Here is a 16,230-nt window from a genome sequence, read left to right as displayed (position 1 = left end):
AGAATAACTGCTGAGGCCTCTAAGACACTGCTCAGTCAAGCCACGCTGGGTTTCACTCTGACATCACAGGGTCCAAGCATTAATCCAGCATTGCCAAACCCACCAAATAACCCATCTCCCCAGGAGCCACATCACTGTGTCTGTTAAACCTCTCCAGGGATGGGGCCTCCACCACTGCCCTGTGCAGTCTCTGCCAGGACTGGACAGCTCTTAGAGAGAAGAAATTTACCCCAATATCCAATCAGTACCTCCCCAGGCAGAGCTTGGAGAGGTACTGATTGGATATTGGGGTAAATCAGTACCTCCCCAGGCCATTTTCTTTTGTCCTGTCCCTGTTCCCTGGAAACAGATCCCCTGACCCACCCCTGCAGTCAGGGAGCTGTGGAGAGATGGAAGGTTCCCTCCAGAGCCTCCTTTTCTCCAGGCTTAGCTCCCCCAGCTACTTCAGCTGCTCTTCCCCAGAAGTGTGCTCCAGACCCTTCCCCACCTCCCTTCCCTGGATATGCTCCAGGCTCTCAATATCCTTCCTTTCATGAGGATTTGCTGATGAAGATACGGAACAGGACCGGTCCCAGGACTGAGCCCTGGGGAACATGCCCAGTGAGGGGCAGCCAGCTAGAGGTAACTCCATCTACCACCACTCGCTGGAATCAGCAGACATTTTGGCTTTGTCTAGAAGTTTTATTTCAAGGAATACAATTGCTTTGAGTATATTCACAAGAATAAATATAAAATTCTTCTCTCCAGAGCAAGAAGATGAGTTTTTATAAAAATATATCTCTATCCCAAAGAACCACCTAGGTGGGATTCCCTTTAGGAAATATTTAATAAAAAAATAAAACACTGAACATAAAATGCTTGACCTATGCTTATTGAATCACCAAACAATTGAAATTTTTTAAAGGTTATAAATATTGTAAATATTATTAACAAAAATAACATTTAAATAGACGTGTAGGTGGTAAGTCCATCCAGATGAACTGAACACTGCAGGAAGCCACAGCTTCTCCTATAGGGCACCAACTTCCTTGTATTCACTGGCGTTTGTCTGTCTCCTCTTGCTGCGGTACCTGGAGTAGAAGACAGAAATGTCAGTTCTGGAAAGTCAGTTGCTTTTGGGGAGTGATGGGGAGTAGGGAAAAAGGAAAAAAGCTGTACCAGCTCCTCACATTTGTTTAAAATCTCTAGCAGCTGGGCTCTCTCTGTCTGTGCTCATTTCCAGGTCTGACTTCACTTGAATGCAGTCTCCTTTCTCAACTCTTCACTGACAATTCCACATCTGCATTAAAGTCTTCCTGCTGGTACTAGGCTTGTCTTTGAGAAATCCTGCTGGTTACCATCTAGCTGCCTACCAGATCTGGGCGCTGAGCTCTCCTTCTGGACTTGTTTCATCTCCCCAGCTCTCTGACAAATGCTTACCATTAGTTTTTAGGCTGTAGAAGGATTCTTGCTGCTTTGGATCTGTTCATGGAGAAGGGTATTGTCCCCCATAGTAAAGCTGATAAGGCAGTGCTCATGATGTCACACTCACAATAACCTACCAGATCAACAAATCAGCTAATAGAAATTCAACTGCTCTTCTGCCCCTGATGTCAGAGGGAATGGCATTACCAATGAAAGAACTAGAATTTCCCTACTCCCTGTCTGCTCTCTCCTTGAGCTCAACACACCCTCTAAGCCAGATAGGAACCAGCCTACAGAGCCCCAGAGTGAGGGTGAACAGGCACTGGGAGTGCTGCTGCCTGGCCTGCAGCCTGGCCTGTGCCACACTGCCAGCACGCTGCCTGCCCTGAGCGCCTCAGGTGCAGCTGAGTGGGGCTGTGTGCGCAACTGCCCAGAGAGTGAGCTGCTCCAGGCTACCTGGGGGGCTCAGAGGATGCCTGCCACCCCCAGCTAGCCAGCCTCCTGAGCCACCAGGAGCACGAGTCTCACCTTCTGCAGACGTAGTAGGCGGCGAGGGAGAGGGCAGCGAGGAAGAGCAGGACCACGATGACGGTCAGCGCCACGTACTCCTTGCTGAGGGGCTGCCGCACCAGCTCCGAGTGCACGCAGCGCACCCCCGAGAAACCCACGTCACACCTGAGGGGACAGAGGCATAGTCACACATGTGGCACAGGAGTTACACCTCAGCAGCTCACAGAGCATCCCAGGTTGCTGGCCAGCTGTTTCCTCAGGGACCAAACACTTTAACTGATGTAACTCAAGGCCACGTGGCCCTAGAGATGACTGCAAATTGTTCAGGTAAACGAGTAATACCCCTAAAAATGCCTAAAGCATCTTTATTTCATAGGTTGGATCAAAGGAGAGACCTTGGTGCTGTGCCTGAGCTCTGGATCTCATACTAGTATAAATACAGATGGACAGGGAAGCACATCAGAAAGAATGTCCCAAGTCTAAGCTGGGTTGGTCACTAATTTCAGGTGTCTGAGACTCTCAGAGATCACTGGAGGCAGCACATGTGCTTAACACTGCTTTAAATGCAGCTAAGCATTACAGACGTGGTGCTCCTCTTCACTTTCTTGTGAGCATTTAATACTTGGCTGGATTGCTGTTTCAGCTAAGTGTCAATGGCAGCCAGAGCAAAGTCCACCTCAAAGCCCACCCCAGGGAGACCTGCAGGATGAGTGGGGCCTGTCCATACCTGCAGTAGTGCTCATCCAAGTCCACGATGTACACACACTGCCCATGGAAGCAGTAGTCCTTCATTTCAGGCTTGCATCTTGTTATCCCAACTTGGGCCACACGTGGGCTGTTCTCTGTCTGGACTGCAAAGATATTTCATTAGCGCCTCAGGATGTGGGCAATGCTTCTCAGAGAAAAATGACTCCCAAGGGCACCTCAGTGAGGCTGCCAGCCCAAGGAAGTTGGGAACCAAAGGCCTGGTATTTACACAGAGCTGTGCAGTACTTACTGAGTGCTGTTGTGCAGTTCTCCATTTCACCAGGCCCACATAACGGGATCACTGTTGTGCCCAGGACTGCTTGCAATAGGTAACCTAAAAGACAATAAAAACAACAGTCAAAACTAGATGCATTTTGAGTTAATTGTTTAAGCTGCTGTAGTAATTAATGCAAGAAGAACAGAAGCTTCTCATCATGGTAGGAAAGACCTGTAGTTGAAAGCTGAAAAACTACAGGTCTGAGTGATGTGCCGCCTACATTATATAAAGCAGCCAAAAGAAACATCTCTGAAATGCAAACTTATAAGGCAGAACAAAAACCTGGTGTCTGTGACCACCTCTCGCCCACACTGTGGGCAGGAACAGGCTTGGAGAGATTATGGGGAGAGGCAGGAATTAGGCCATTTGATGATTGTGTTAGGTTTCTGACTGGTCTGGCATGCCACCTGTGCAAGGGAAATAGCCAGGCTTCCACAATTAGGCATGACAGTCCAGCACTCATCACAGGAGGAGTCCTTTTGCTGATCAAAATCAAGATATCCTTGACTCACAACAGCCCACAGGAAGAGAATTCCCTAGGAATCTGCAAGTCAGTGCAGCTGGTGACTCAGCACACCAGGTCAGTGCTGAGCCAGGCTCAGCACCCCACCACTGGCTTCAGAGACCACAAACTGCTCCAGGTAGGCTTAACACAAAAGCTGCTCTTTACCAGCAAATAACTTAATCAGCCGTCTCCTTGCTGAAGACAGCTGAAGGGCTGGACAGTTCCTGCACTGACTCCTTTGGAAGTTCCTTGCTGAAAGGCCCGCTTGCAAAGCCACTAACACGAGATACCAAACACTCCTCATCTGCCCATGGGCTTGGAGAGGTTACTGACCACTTTATGACCCTGGGCCACTGTTACCTAGCAGAACACCAGAAGAAACAGGCACAGCTTTCAGCTGTTCCAGTAGTTAAATAAACATTTGCAAGCAGGATTGGAAAGCCAGCCCAGGTGCCTGTAGTTTTACAGTGAGTCCATGAGGAATAGTGAATGTCTGACCCATGGAAATGAAATCCACCTGGCTAAAACTCCTGCTGTGGTCACAAATTAACCTGCTCATGAACTGCTTAGTCATCAGCCCCATTCCACGGAAGTCTGTAATTTGTGTCTTTGGGCTGTTTGCCTCTATTAACTTGTCAGGTCATGCATGTCTAATGGAGGGAGTGTGCCTCCATAATTTCCCGATCATTCTAATTCAACTCCAGTTATTAGAAAGTGTCATTACATCTCAGGGTTAAATCTAGCAGTGGTAATTTATGGGTTTCCGGCACCTCATCTACTTCTGGGCGATAGGTAGGCTTCCTTTATCCTTCATTCCAGCTACACACCAAAGCAGCAGGAATATCTAAGAGGGACGGGGCTTCTTCCTGTGTTTGCATTTTTAAAATCATCATTCCGCCTTCTTATCTCCCTCTGCAAAGTTAATAAACCAGATTTCCACCAAGCTCTAGAAGAAAGAACAAAGCCCAGGTCCCTCAGAGCCAGAGCAACAGTAACAGGTCCATGATGCCAGCACCTATACCAGCTGGAGACTCCTGTGCCTACTGGCATGACTCAGCAGGACCTGCCTTTCCCTCCAATGGGGCAGGACATGCAAGTTTACTTTCAGGGTGGGATTTTCTTTTTTTAAGTAGCAGTGTGCTCACTGTAGATTGCCTCAGCAGCAGCAGTTTAACATTTCTGTGAGGCCCATCTGAGTTGCTAAAACATAAGTTCAAGTGTGTGAAAGGAGAGCCACCAGCTGTCAGACAGGCAGCCCAGGGATGTGGGGTCCCAAAAGATGCTGGAAAAAGACTTAGCGAGCCAGTTCTTCTTCCCAGGGACTAGGGGGACATTTGAGGAGTGCTCCATGGACTAAGCTGCTCCCTTGTAAGGGAGGAGCTATGGTACAAGACAGCAGTGTCCGACTAAGGACACATCATGTCACCGAAAGAATTAAGGACAGAAATGAAAAAAAGTCAAGGCTACACCTGCCAGAGGTATCTGAGATACCCACTTGTTAAGCAGATGGATTAAGCCAGCTGAGGATCTCATGCAGCCTACACATTTCTGTCACAGTTTGCTCACTTCCTTGACCTGGGCATAACCCCAGCAGCTGCTTTTTAAGCTGGAGTTCTCAGTTGGAGACTTAGCAGAACCTGGCTTTCATATTTGAGAAAACTCCAACCAAAAGATCCATGGAAGAGGCAGGTTAGCTCTCATCTTGGCTCCAGAAAGGAGCATGGCTTTCCAGTTAAAGGCTACAAGTCAGACATCTATGGGGCACAAATTAAAAATAACCTCCTCCTCCAACACTGCCCAAGGGCTTTCCCAGTCCCAGCCATGTGCAGGTGCCTCCTTCACCTGACTGCAGACTCCAGGGCTGGAAAGGCTGGACTGCAGGTGTGGATATTTGCTGACACCCAGCAGTATTTGCTGCTTTTGGGCAAAGTTCTTCCTGTTCTGCACTGCTCTGTTTTGCCCTTTCCCCCGTGCACATATTTCCCCTCTGACATCACCGGGAGGATAAGGGATCCGCACACAGCGCTGGCAAAGGAGAGCCTTTCCCAGGATATTTATCAGATGATGCATACTAAACACAGCACCTGGGAGAGGTTATATTTTTATTCCTTCACTGTTCATTAAGCAAACACAGGGTACAAGATAAGAGTAATTAGGTGGTGGATTTTCATCTGTGTCTTGCAGTAATGTGAGTGTTACAAGTCGTATTCCTACATCATAATCCCATCCAGCTTCACAGGTATTCCTGCAAGGTTTACACTGACAGCACTCACTGGAACAGGAATAATGCTGCTGCTTACTTGTCCTTCCATGAGGGAAGAAAGGAAAATAAGGGCCAGTGACCAAATGCCTTCACTTCCTGCAACCTCCATCAGAGATTACCTACAAGGCTTAATCATCAGTTTTCCCACTGTGAGCCAGCTGTAGTTTCCAGTGGCAGGATGACTGCTAAGGATGAAGGATGCACAGGCAAGATACACTCAACTGAGGACTGCTCTGTGGAGGATTTACACTTGGGGAACTGTCAAGTTTCTGAGAGCTCAATCATTATTTGAGTTGCCTTCATCTGTCACTGAGATTGCCAGTCCTGTACTAATTCACCTGAATGGTGCTACCTCCCATTTGGCATCTCTATGGTCTCTCTGCCACAGCAGCAGCACCTATACCCTCCCCATGGGCTGCACTTCCAAAGCAGAGGTGCCCAGGTGACACACACCTGAAAGATCTCAGCCCTTTTTAACTGCAAAGACAGACCAAGGTGCATCCCTACCACTTGATTTTGGACATCCAGGGGATGTCTTAACTGTCTTCTGTCTTCTTTGGGCAAACTAAGCGGGAACATGGAAGCTACCCAGTCTGTCCCACTGGCTTTGTGAGCATCCCTACTACCACTGTTTAATTCCAGAGCCACAGACTCACAGCTGTGGATGTCCAGGATCAGGTCACAGCAGCTCTAAGGCAGCCCTGGAAACACCAGTCTATCATGGGAAGACTGGTGCTCCAAAACTGTTACAGGCCCACAGGATCATCTTCAGCATCGTGCCAGGACTTACCCTTGGGCAGAGATAATGCAGTTATGTGCACCCCATCATCCCAGTAGTGCTCCAATCCCTCTGGAGACCTGCACACCACTATCTTACTCAGGTGCTGCCCCTGTGCCTCAGCCACACTGCTTCCCAACTCCTGCATGGGAGTGAGGTCCCTATGCCACAAAAGCAGCAATCCCTTATGACTTCCAGCCAGACACATTGGCCACTAACACTTGCCCCATCCTCAGATGCAGCAGTCTTTATGCTGAGCCAGTTTGCTGAGAGCCAGAAGAATGTGACACAGGAAAACATAAGGACAGCAGGTCCTGGAACTGTCCAGTGAGTCTGAGGTCCAACTCCTGCCTTCCCCTCTGAGCGAGCATTACAGGGAGCACAAGGGGATCAGTGCCGAGACTCCTGCAACAACTCCTACAAAAGGCAGGTCCCCAGCTTGTCCCCACCATCACCATATCCACATGTGGCTGGCATAGCACCGTGTCCCCTCAGGAGTGAGAGACATCTCTATCTCACCACTCCCTTGCTGCTGTCTCCAAGCCCACAATAGCCAGGAAATGAACCTGGCAAGGAGACTGTCACTTCAGTAGGGCTTCAGCCATTCAGCAGGGAACCTCCTCCAGTCTGGCATAACACCAGTTCCAGTCTTCCCAGAAGCATCAAGTTCTGCTTACAGTCCTGCCCTGGGAGGGGAAGGCAGTAAAGTGCTCATAGCAGTTGTTATGATGGCACCTAGCTATGACTAACCCATCCCTTACTATTAGATGTTGTGCCTGCCCCGGAAACAAAGAAATTCATATATAGATCCATGAAGACATACCAGTTCCTACCAGTGTCATTTTTGTGCAAAGCATGGCTGACTCACAGACTACAAGACGTTTAGCCTGCTGTCCTGACAAGTGAGATGCTGTGCAGCACCTGCTCCATCAATTGTTATGGAAAGACCCAGCTAAGAGGAAAGACACAAACTCATACTGCAGTGGGCTCAGAAGGTGAGGAAAACATCTGTCCCAAAAGAGAAGTGCTGGGAACTGAGTTTGTCCATCAACTATGACCTCGAGCCCAACATCCTGAGTGCGAGAACATGCTTTGTTATTAAAGCAAGGTGTGAGTGTGCCAGGTCTCAGGACCTGCTGCCCACAGAGCTCAAGTTGCCCAGCAGGGTCAGCTCTCAGCAGTCATCACCTGTCACTGCCAGCACCCCATGGAGGTGAGTGACAAGGATCAGCTCTTGCATCACAGCACACCCAGGCCCCAGGACTCTTGATGCTCTAAGGATACACGTGTTCACTTGAGACTTTCAGGTAGCTTATGTCATACAATGGAGTAACACACTCCCAGCGAGGAGGTGGAGAAGTGTCAAGCAGAAGGAGGCCACAAACTGTTTTGTTAAGATCAGGAAGTCTCTGCTGCTGTGAGGATTCACCCACTGAACTCACCCAGAGCATGGCCCGGGAGAAGGCAGCAGGACCAGGCTACAAACAGGACAGGTCAAGGTGAAAGGGAAAAGACTGCACTGAGAGCAGAGCTGGTGAGAAGGGAAAGAATGTCCACCTTCACTCAGTCACAGGACACACCTGGGCATCACATAAGCAACAAAACATCCTGTAAGAACACACCACAAAGTGTGCTGTGTGCTCCACTCCTCAGCTCATACAATCCACCCGGGTACACCTGTCAGCACCCGGGACTTCATCTCGGAGAGAAACCCATCAGCCTCACCTGAAGGCAACCTGAACGTTATGTTCTGACGCAGATATTCCAGCAGCCAAAGAATGTCCCTGCCCCAGGACGCAGCACCCGATGCCCTCCCAGCCCTTGCCCGCGGGAACGGGGACCTCGCCGCTTACCGAGGAAGAGCAGCAGGCTGCGGGCCCACAGGCAGCCGGCGTCCATCGCCCTCGGTGCCCGGGGAGCAGAGGAGGCGGCAGGAAAGGAGGCGGAGGCGACGGCGGCGGCAGGAGCGGCGCAGCGGTGTGCAATCGCCCGGCCGGCCGGCAGCACTTTTATGTGCCCACGCAGAGGCGGGGCCCGCAGCCGTGACACACAGCCCGCCCGGCCCGGCGGCTCGGCTCGGCCTCAGCGCTTCCTGCCCCCCGCCCCCGGCTGCCCCCTGCTCTGCCCGCGGGCCGTGCCCCGATAGTGGGCAGCGACAGCACCCCCGGCCCGGCTTGTCCCAGCCATTTGCCCGGAGGAGGGGGCAGCTCTGCCCACTCCGGCCGTCGGCTGGTGCCCGGGTACATTAGGTGTTCCTGGTTCCAGCCAGTAGCACTGCAAATAGTACCTGGGGCCGTAAAATTACCCGAGCCCTCTGAGCAGTCTAGCCCATGCGCTGACTTCCCGGGGCTGTGGATGCCTACGGCACAACCTCGGGACCGCTGCCTCTGCTTGCTTTCAAAGCATCCATCCACGTGATGTTCGATGGAAAGAGGCCCTGCAGACCCAGAGCCAGCTGCCCAGGTAGCCCCTGCCAGCACACAAGGGACCACTGGGCCATTGCATTGCCATGAACAGCACCTGTGCCTAAACCAAGGGTTGGGAAACACCCCAGGGTGGGCAGCTGGGAACTTGCTGGGCGAATCTCCCACCTCCTGGCATTTCTGAAGTGACCCTCAGCAGCTGCCAGGGAACCCCGGAGCTAGGGGCAAAAATGGCTTATTAGGTTACAGCACAGGTACCAGGAATGTCAGCACCTCACCTGGCACCTGGGCTGGCCACAATGGTCTTGAGCTCAGGGGATGTGTATGCCATGTTCCCCCTCAAGCCCCTGGCTCACCACAGCCCAGCAGCACCACAGTCCAGGCAGTTCCTGGAAGCAACATCTCTATCAGTTATAAGATCCTTGAAAGAGCAGCCAACAGCTACTTTTTAAAAAAATCCTTTCAAGCATCCTGTTGAAGCCCATGCACTTTGTTGCTATATTAGGCAAGACCTCATTCAGCAGTTACATCCCACCATCAGATGAGCGAGGGATCCCATCCACCAAATCCCTACTGCACGCATTTGCCTAAAATGTGAAGTGTGTTTCATCTCAACAAGCTGCTGAGAGCAATGATGGTTTACTCCTTTTCCTTTTAAAGGAGAAATCATCTTTCCCTGCCTTACCGCTCTCCATAAAGGCACATCGATACCCAGTTTATTGTGGCACTGATAAGCCTATCTCACATTGAAAGGAATCCGAGAATTGACACTGAGCTGCACTGCACCAGCTGGTAACTCAAGTGTCCCTAGTTTCTCTGTTTTATAAGCAGTTATTGATACTAGTATTGAAGAGAGGTAACTGTAGAAGATATACTGCAGATACTGCAGAATCCAGACATACTGGACACTGCAGAATTCCATATTTCACAACTCTGTTCAGAATGCAGTTCTAAGGAGTGAAGACATTCATTCAGGGGGTTGCAATAGATCTGGTACTAACTAATAATACTCCTTATTTTCGGATCATTTTCTTAGGTCTACAGTGGCATGGAGATGCTGAAGTGAAAAAAGGCAGTGTGTTGCTACAGAATTGTGTGTCAGCACCACTTATTAATTACCTAAGTGGTATGAGAGTTGGCAAGATAAAGTAATAAAGCTCGGTGTGAAAGTAGCATTTAGAAGGATGCCCTCCCCAGCAAGTGGTTCATGATACAGTTGGAATCTTTTTCTAAGTCCCCTTTTTTCCCCTCTAATGAGTCATGCCATGTAGATGGTGTCTTTTTTGATGCCGCATGACTGTTTTTGTTGCTTCCTTAATTTGTGCTGATCCCCCTTATTAAGGATTTTATTGTCTGCTCTTTCAGGGATCATAATGAGTAAAGGAAGGAATTGCAATTATTAGCAACCTGTTTCTGTGTGTGGGCTTACAGATGTCTTAAAAAGCAGCATCACCAAAGAACTTCCACTTTATAATTAATTTTACCCTTAAATTCCTGCATGATTTATCCTCTGAAGGGCAACGTTTAATTATAGTCCTGTACCGGTACCCAGATACCAAGTAACGCTGACACAATTGGAGCAATTCATTGGAATTTCCTCTTTCAGATCTGAATATGTGGAAAACAAGTATCACGGATACATCTTTGTTCCACCTTTCTGTAATGTGCTTTGTTTCACAGCGCCTGATTTCGCATCCGGCATCCCCGCGTGCAGCTTTCACCATCCCCTCCTCCACGTGGATGATGCCTCCTGGGGTAAGGCTGGCACGCACCTTAAGAGCCAGTTTTCCAAGAGGCCTTGCAGCATCAATGGGGTCATTGTAAGGCAGGCTCATTGCATCCCACAGGTGCCGGTAGGAGCGACAAGTCTGTGCAATGCTGGGAGGCAGTGCTGGTTGGGCAACAGAGCATCACGGGTGCATCGCCGCTGCTGCTGGCCTCGATTCCTGCCGGGGTGAACTGGCACACCCAGGGCAAGGCACCCCGGGATCTGTGCCCTTTGGCACCCCACCAGTGTGGGGTGCATTCACCACCCCTGAATGCTTTGACATTTCGGGATTTTTTTCTTTACTAAGTGTAACAAGGATATGAGGAAGTACCTCAAGAATTTGTGCGAAAGAGTTGCTTGCTTTTATTACCTTGCACTGCCTTAATAACCACCTTTAAAAGAAATCTCTCTTTACAAAGTACAGAGGCTCAGCTGAAGTCCTTGTTTCAGCTTGTCTCAGTCCTTGCTATGTCTCAAGCATTCACCTCCCCCTCTGGGACAGAGCAGCAGATTCACAGCAGTGATCATTTCCCAGGTACTGACTGAGCCTTGTCTGTCAGTGTATCCATCAGTGATGAGGCACTGCACTTTCTATGAACAACATGCCCTTTTTGATTTAAAGAGGAAAAAACACAGATGAAATGTATATTTTTCTGTGGCGACTCGCTGTAGAAGAATACATGTGTTCACAGCAATGAACAGCCACTTTATCTGTGCGTTTTTACATACTTAAAACCATACATGGTGAGTGTCTGTACCACTTACTTTAGCTGCCTTCTGTAGGGTTTGTACCTGGTTTTACGCATTGCTGCTGTGGGCATGGACCTGCCTTGGTTTCATCTCCTGAAAACAAGATAAATTTGCAGAATCAACATATTTTCTTGCTAGAAAGTACTTTTGCAATGGAAAGAAAATCATTCCTAGCCTTGCACTGATGCACTCACCACTGTTCCACACAAAGTAACAAAGAGCAGCAATTTTGTAAATTCTTGGGAAAATCATCCAGAATTTTTCAAACAGCATGTACATCCGTTAGCAGACTTACATAGAGCAAACTTTCATTGCACAAAATGAGAGATGCTCAAGAAATACTCTCAGAAGGTCAGACATCAACTGGAATGCACTTCAATCTTGACAGCACTTTCATTTGAACTACACAAGGTTAATATAAAGTTCCCAAAGGGATATAAAAGGCAAGTAGATGTGCAATTGGAATCACTCTTCAGCGGTGGGCTTTGCAGTGCTAGGGGGAATGGTTGGACTCAGTGATCTTAGAGAGCCTTTCCAACCCAAAAGGTTCCATGATTTTGTGAAAATCATAAATGGTAAAAATCTCGAGACTCATGGGAACATGCCCTTAGGACAAATGCCCTAAGAAGGGAAAGTATTTTTAACTGGAATACGTAGACGCAACTGGCTGGAGGAAATGGAGTAGAGAAAAACCTTGAGCCAAATTACTCCGTTTAAAGGTCAGATTCAAATTTGCCGTGAATGCGAGGGATGAATTAAACAACCACTCTCTCCTATAAACTATGAGAGTTCAAATTCTGCACCCAGGGCTGAAAGTGGCCAATGCCTCTTCCTGTAAACACAGCACAAGGTCAAAGTTACTGGACAACTAAGATGTTGTGCTATTAAAAATAAAGAACAATTCCCCAAATTCACTGACTTCTTTACCAACTTCTTGGGTCAGCATTAACCAGCAATTTAAAAGAGAAAAAAACACCCAAGCAGCTAATTCTCATCCATCTCAGAAGATGGCATTGAAAAGGGAGACAGGTCTCCCAGTTCATGCTGCATTCCTCCCTAAAGGGCAGTTTTTAAAACTTCATTCTCCTGGCTTGTATGACTTTGCCATTACTCTCCCCTGGGCAAATCCTAAATGCCTCAACACATCTCACGGACAGCAAGAGCTTCTTAATGCTCAGCTGGTGATTTCCCTTTCCTAATTACAGCCCAGTGCTCCATGCTGAGTGATTTCTTAGCCTCTGAGGGGTTGAAGCCTTTCTAATTTGTGGAGTCTTTCCATGGTTTCTGCCTTTACTTGGTGATAAACAAACCCATGCCCTTGCTGAGAGTGGTATCAAGCCAAGTCCCCCCTGTATATATTAATTGTTTCTCCTTGTTTTGGCTGAACTGTTTACAACAATTACATAGAACAGAATAATAGAAGAACAAAGCCTGAAACAAAGGGGATTTCCCCACAGCAGTTATAGTAGGTTGCAAGCAAGCTGGGAGAACATCAGCCCCTTACCCACGAGTCCTGTGTGCTGTTCTGTCCATCAGCAGCTCCTTTGAGTTTATTAAGTCATCTCTTCCACAGAATTTCTTGTTCTCCAGGACAAGGATTAACCACTGAGAGGCAGAACACATGCAGAGGTGAACACTGCCTTCTCTGACAAGTCACCATGTGCACACAGGGGAGCATCATTCATGCCTCTGATCAGTGGCCAGTAGAACTGAAACTCCTACATGGCAGGATGCCCCTGGTGGATGACCATATGGCCCACCCACCCGATGGCTCTGCCCAGAGACGGACATCCCCCTCAGGACAGTGAAATGATGGCAAGCCTACTGCAACAGGGAACTCACCAGCTGCTCTCAGGTTATCTGCACAGCAGTCTCTCCTAGCTGTGGGCTCTCCATCTCGACCTTCCATGCCTCTCCTGCACCTCCTATCAGGACAGCTGGTGCCAGCCTGGGGAAGACAAGAGGAAGACACTGTCAATGAGAAGCGCACACCTGCTGAAACACAGCACCAGCCTCTAAGGCCTGTGCTAAAGCCTGACCAATATGTGCTGCACACACACCATAAGTAGAGCCCCTGACTCTTCACTGCTCCATCTGGGAAGCCTGGCTGTCACAGGCCTCAGCTGCATTGGCTTCAGTCCCTTTGGCAAGTTTATTTTGGCCCTTGATAAATATTTTGCTGTTATACCTCAAGCATATATGAGCAGAGGAAGGGCTGACTAGCAGGCTGTTCCCTGCCTGCGCTGGGCCTGCTGAATCCAAAGCAGCACCGAGCTGTGACTCACCCCAGGCCCTGCTCCACCACTGGCACTTCAGCTGTCCACAGACTCCACGTTTTGGCTGCAGCACAGCAGTGACTGTCACCTGCACGCCAGCCATGCACACGGGAGCTGGGGCACCCTGGCAGGAGCAATGTGTCATTAAGGATGATGGAGTAAACAGCAATCCACCTGAAACCAGCTCAGCCAGCACATGTTCCAGAAACCAAATTTAAGAAAGAGCCACAGGTCTCTGGTGTATTTGTTTGGCCTGGTAACCAGCACTAAGCACTGTAGCAGATGCACTTATTGGAATTCCCCCATCCACTAGCATTATGGGACACTCCCACTACTGTTCTGATAATTACTGTTAATCATTACTGTTACTGAAGTGACCAAAAAAAAAAAAAAAAAAAAAAAAAAAAAGGAAAAAAAAAGGCTGTGAGGATCAGGCCTTTATTGTGCTGGCTGTTGTCATGCAGAGGTGATGAGACAATCTCCCCTAGGGAGCCCATAAACACAGGTGCCCAAATCATTGATGTAGTCATGTTTCAAACTAGGACACTGTGGCCCCCAATGAAGATCTCCTACAACTCCAGCAAAAATAATCCCTCCAGCTCACATCAGCTGGGAGCCAGGCTGGATATTATGCTCTCTGCCTGCGGGCAGATGCAGGTAGAAGGGAAAGAAGCTGATCAGGAATACCTTGATGTAGCAACACCCAACAAGACATTTCCATTCGGTGTTTTCCCTCACTGGGCTCAAACTGCTATAAAATCCATATTCTTTGATCTCCAATGAATTCAATACCACCAACTCTTGAGAGTCCATGAGTCACGTGGTACGTGGAAACCTCTGGGGTTTGGTTTGGGAATGACCAAGACTACGTGAAATCATCTAGTCACCCTCTCCTCCCATCAATGGTCTGAACATCATCTCAGGTATCCAAGTCTCCCTGGACACCGTTCCTAGGTTACACACAGAAGAAACGGATTAATCAACTGGGTACTGACTGGAAGCCACAGGGAAGGACTGTAGGCCTCTGTGGGGCTGAGAAGGGCAGGGAGAGCTCCTGCACAGGTGGAAACAATCTGCCTACAGTGCTGATTTTTTCTCTCATTTATGCAGGTCAGGCTGCTGTCAGCTACCAGGAAAGGAGACAGACCCCAGTTCTCTGGTCAGAGCTGGCTGTTTTCCAACCTATCTCAAGAGTGCAGCCTGGATTCCTCCCACACCAAAAAGCAAAATAAAAGGTGTTCAGTGCCTGCATGTTTCTCTGCTCTCTCAGCAAGGAGCTCTGGGTTTGCCCAAAGGCCAAGTGGAGGCAAAGGCCCCAGCCCCAGGGAACTTGTCCATCTCTCCATCCACGCGTACAGGGGGTGCTGGTTGTTTGAGGTGCAAGTAGGAGATAGGACAAGGCAGGAATCTGCCATGGGATGTCCTGGGGGGGAGGTGGCAGTGGCTGACTGTGCCACTTCCCACATAACTCCTTGATGTGGTATCTACACATCCACCCCCTCGTCCTCGTTCCTGCAGCTTAGTGTTATTTAAGAGAGGCAGGAGATTTCCTTTATGACACCGGGAGCGCATGCGTGTAAATCAAGTGGGACAGGACAAAGGCCAGGGCTGGGCTCAATTAGATCAGTGATGCTATTAAATTAGCAACAGCACTGAGCTATGGCTGGCAGTTCTTGATTGATTCTCCTGCAGGCAGGGTCTGTGTCCTTCAGAGAGGAAATGAAGGGCTAGGGAAGAAGGATGAATTGGCCAAGGCTGCCAACCACAAATTTGGTCTCTGAACCTCATTAAACTTCTGAACAACAATAGTTCCTCTAGAGGATTTTCAATAGACATCCCTGAGAACCCCTTTTTTGTGAGGCTGCACATCAGATGCTCAGGATGAGACACTTTTGGCCTCTGAGTTGCAGCGTGCCTACAGCCGAGGTCACCCCCTCAAGCATCACACACTCCCTTTCCAGCTCCACACCCAGATTAAGCCTCCCCGTCCAAACCTCCAAATCCATCACACAAGCAGCCTGACATCAGCCTGAAGCCCATTAAGCCAGCACAGGAGAAGATCTGTCTCAGGTGAAACATGCCAGACCTGAGAGCCTGTCCAGAACACAGCTCTGCTCTTCTGTCTCCACCCTGCCTCCTCAACCCTTCCCCCTCATTTTGTTCCCGTAACAGTCCCCTTTGTGAACCAAGAGAGAGATTTCCAGGAAGAGCTACAGTACACAAAGCTCATTACCCATCTTTCCAAAGCAGCCACTTTAAAGGGCGCACAGGTTAACTAAACTAAACCAGAGGTCTCTCTGCAAGCCCTTTCCCAGCATCTCACACTGCACCTTATGCAACGTGCTGTGCATTGCTGAGCATGTTTAATTACAGCACAGCAGCTTTGATGGCCGTGCCACACCATCACAGTGCCCGCTGCGCTGCTCATGTCAGAACTGCCTTTTACGCACGTCTGAGTAACAGTGGAGCCTCTGGGCAACGGCCTTCGATTGTTTACATGGCTCCCATAAACAGGATATCACCCATTTG

General features: G+C 49.0%; 1 protein-coding gene across 1 annotated transcript; it reads right to left on the bottom strand.

The window, feature by feature from the left end:
- Positions 1 to 660: 660 nt before the first annotated feature.
- On the bottom strand, positions 661 to 8,446 carry EREG (epiregulin). The gene is made up of 5 exons (XM_063156853.1): positions 8,338 to 8,446; positions 2,912 to 2,995; positions 2,642 to 2,765; positions 1,933 to 2,079; positions 661 to 1,070 (listed from the first exon to the last, which is right to left on the bottom strand). Exons 1-5 carry the CDS (start codon positions 8,381 to 8,383, stop codon positions 1,010 to 1,012), a joined length of 462 nt encoding a protein of 153 aa, XP_063012923.1. The 5' UTR covers positions 8,384 to 8,446; the 3' UTR covers positions 661 to 1,009.
- Between the last annotated feature and the right edge of the window lie 7,784 nt (positions 8,447 to 16,230).

Source organism: Melospiza melodia, chromosome 5 (genome assembly GCF_035770615.1).
Source record: "Melospiza melodia melodia isolate bMelMel2 chromosome 5, bMelMel2.pri, whole genome shotgun sequence".
Lineage (NCBI taxonomy): Eukaryota > Metazoa > Chordata > Aves > Passeriformes > Passerellidae > Melospiza > Melospiza melodia.
Note: the sequence above shows the minus strand (reverse complement) of the source record. Positions and strands in the feature narration are given on the sequence as shown.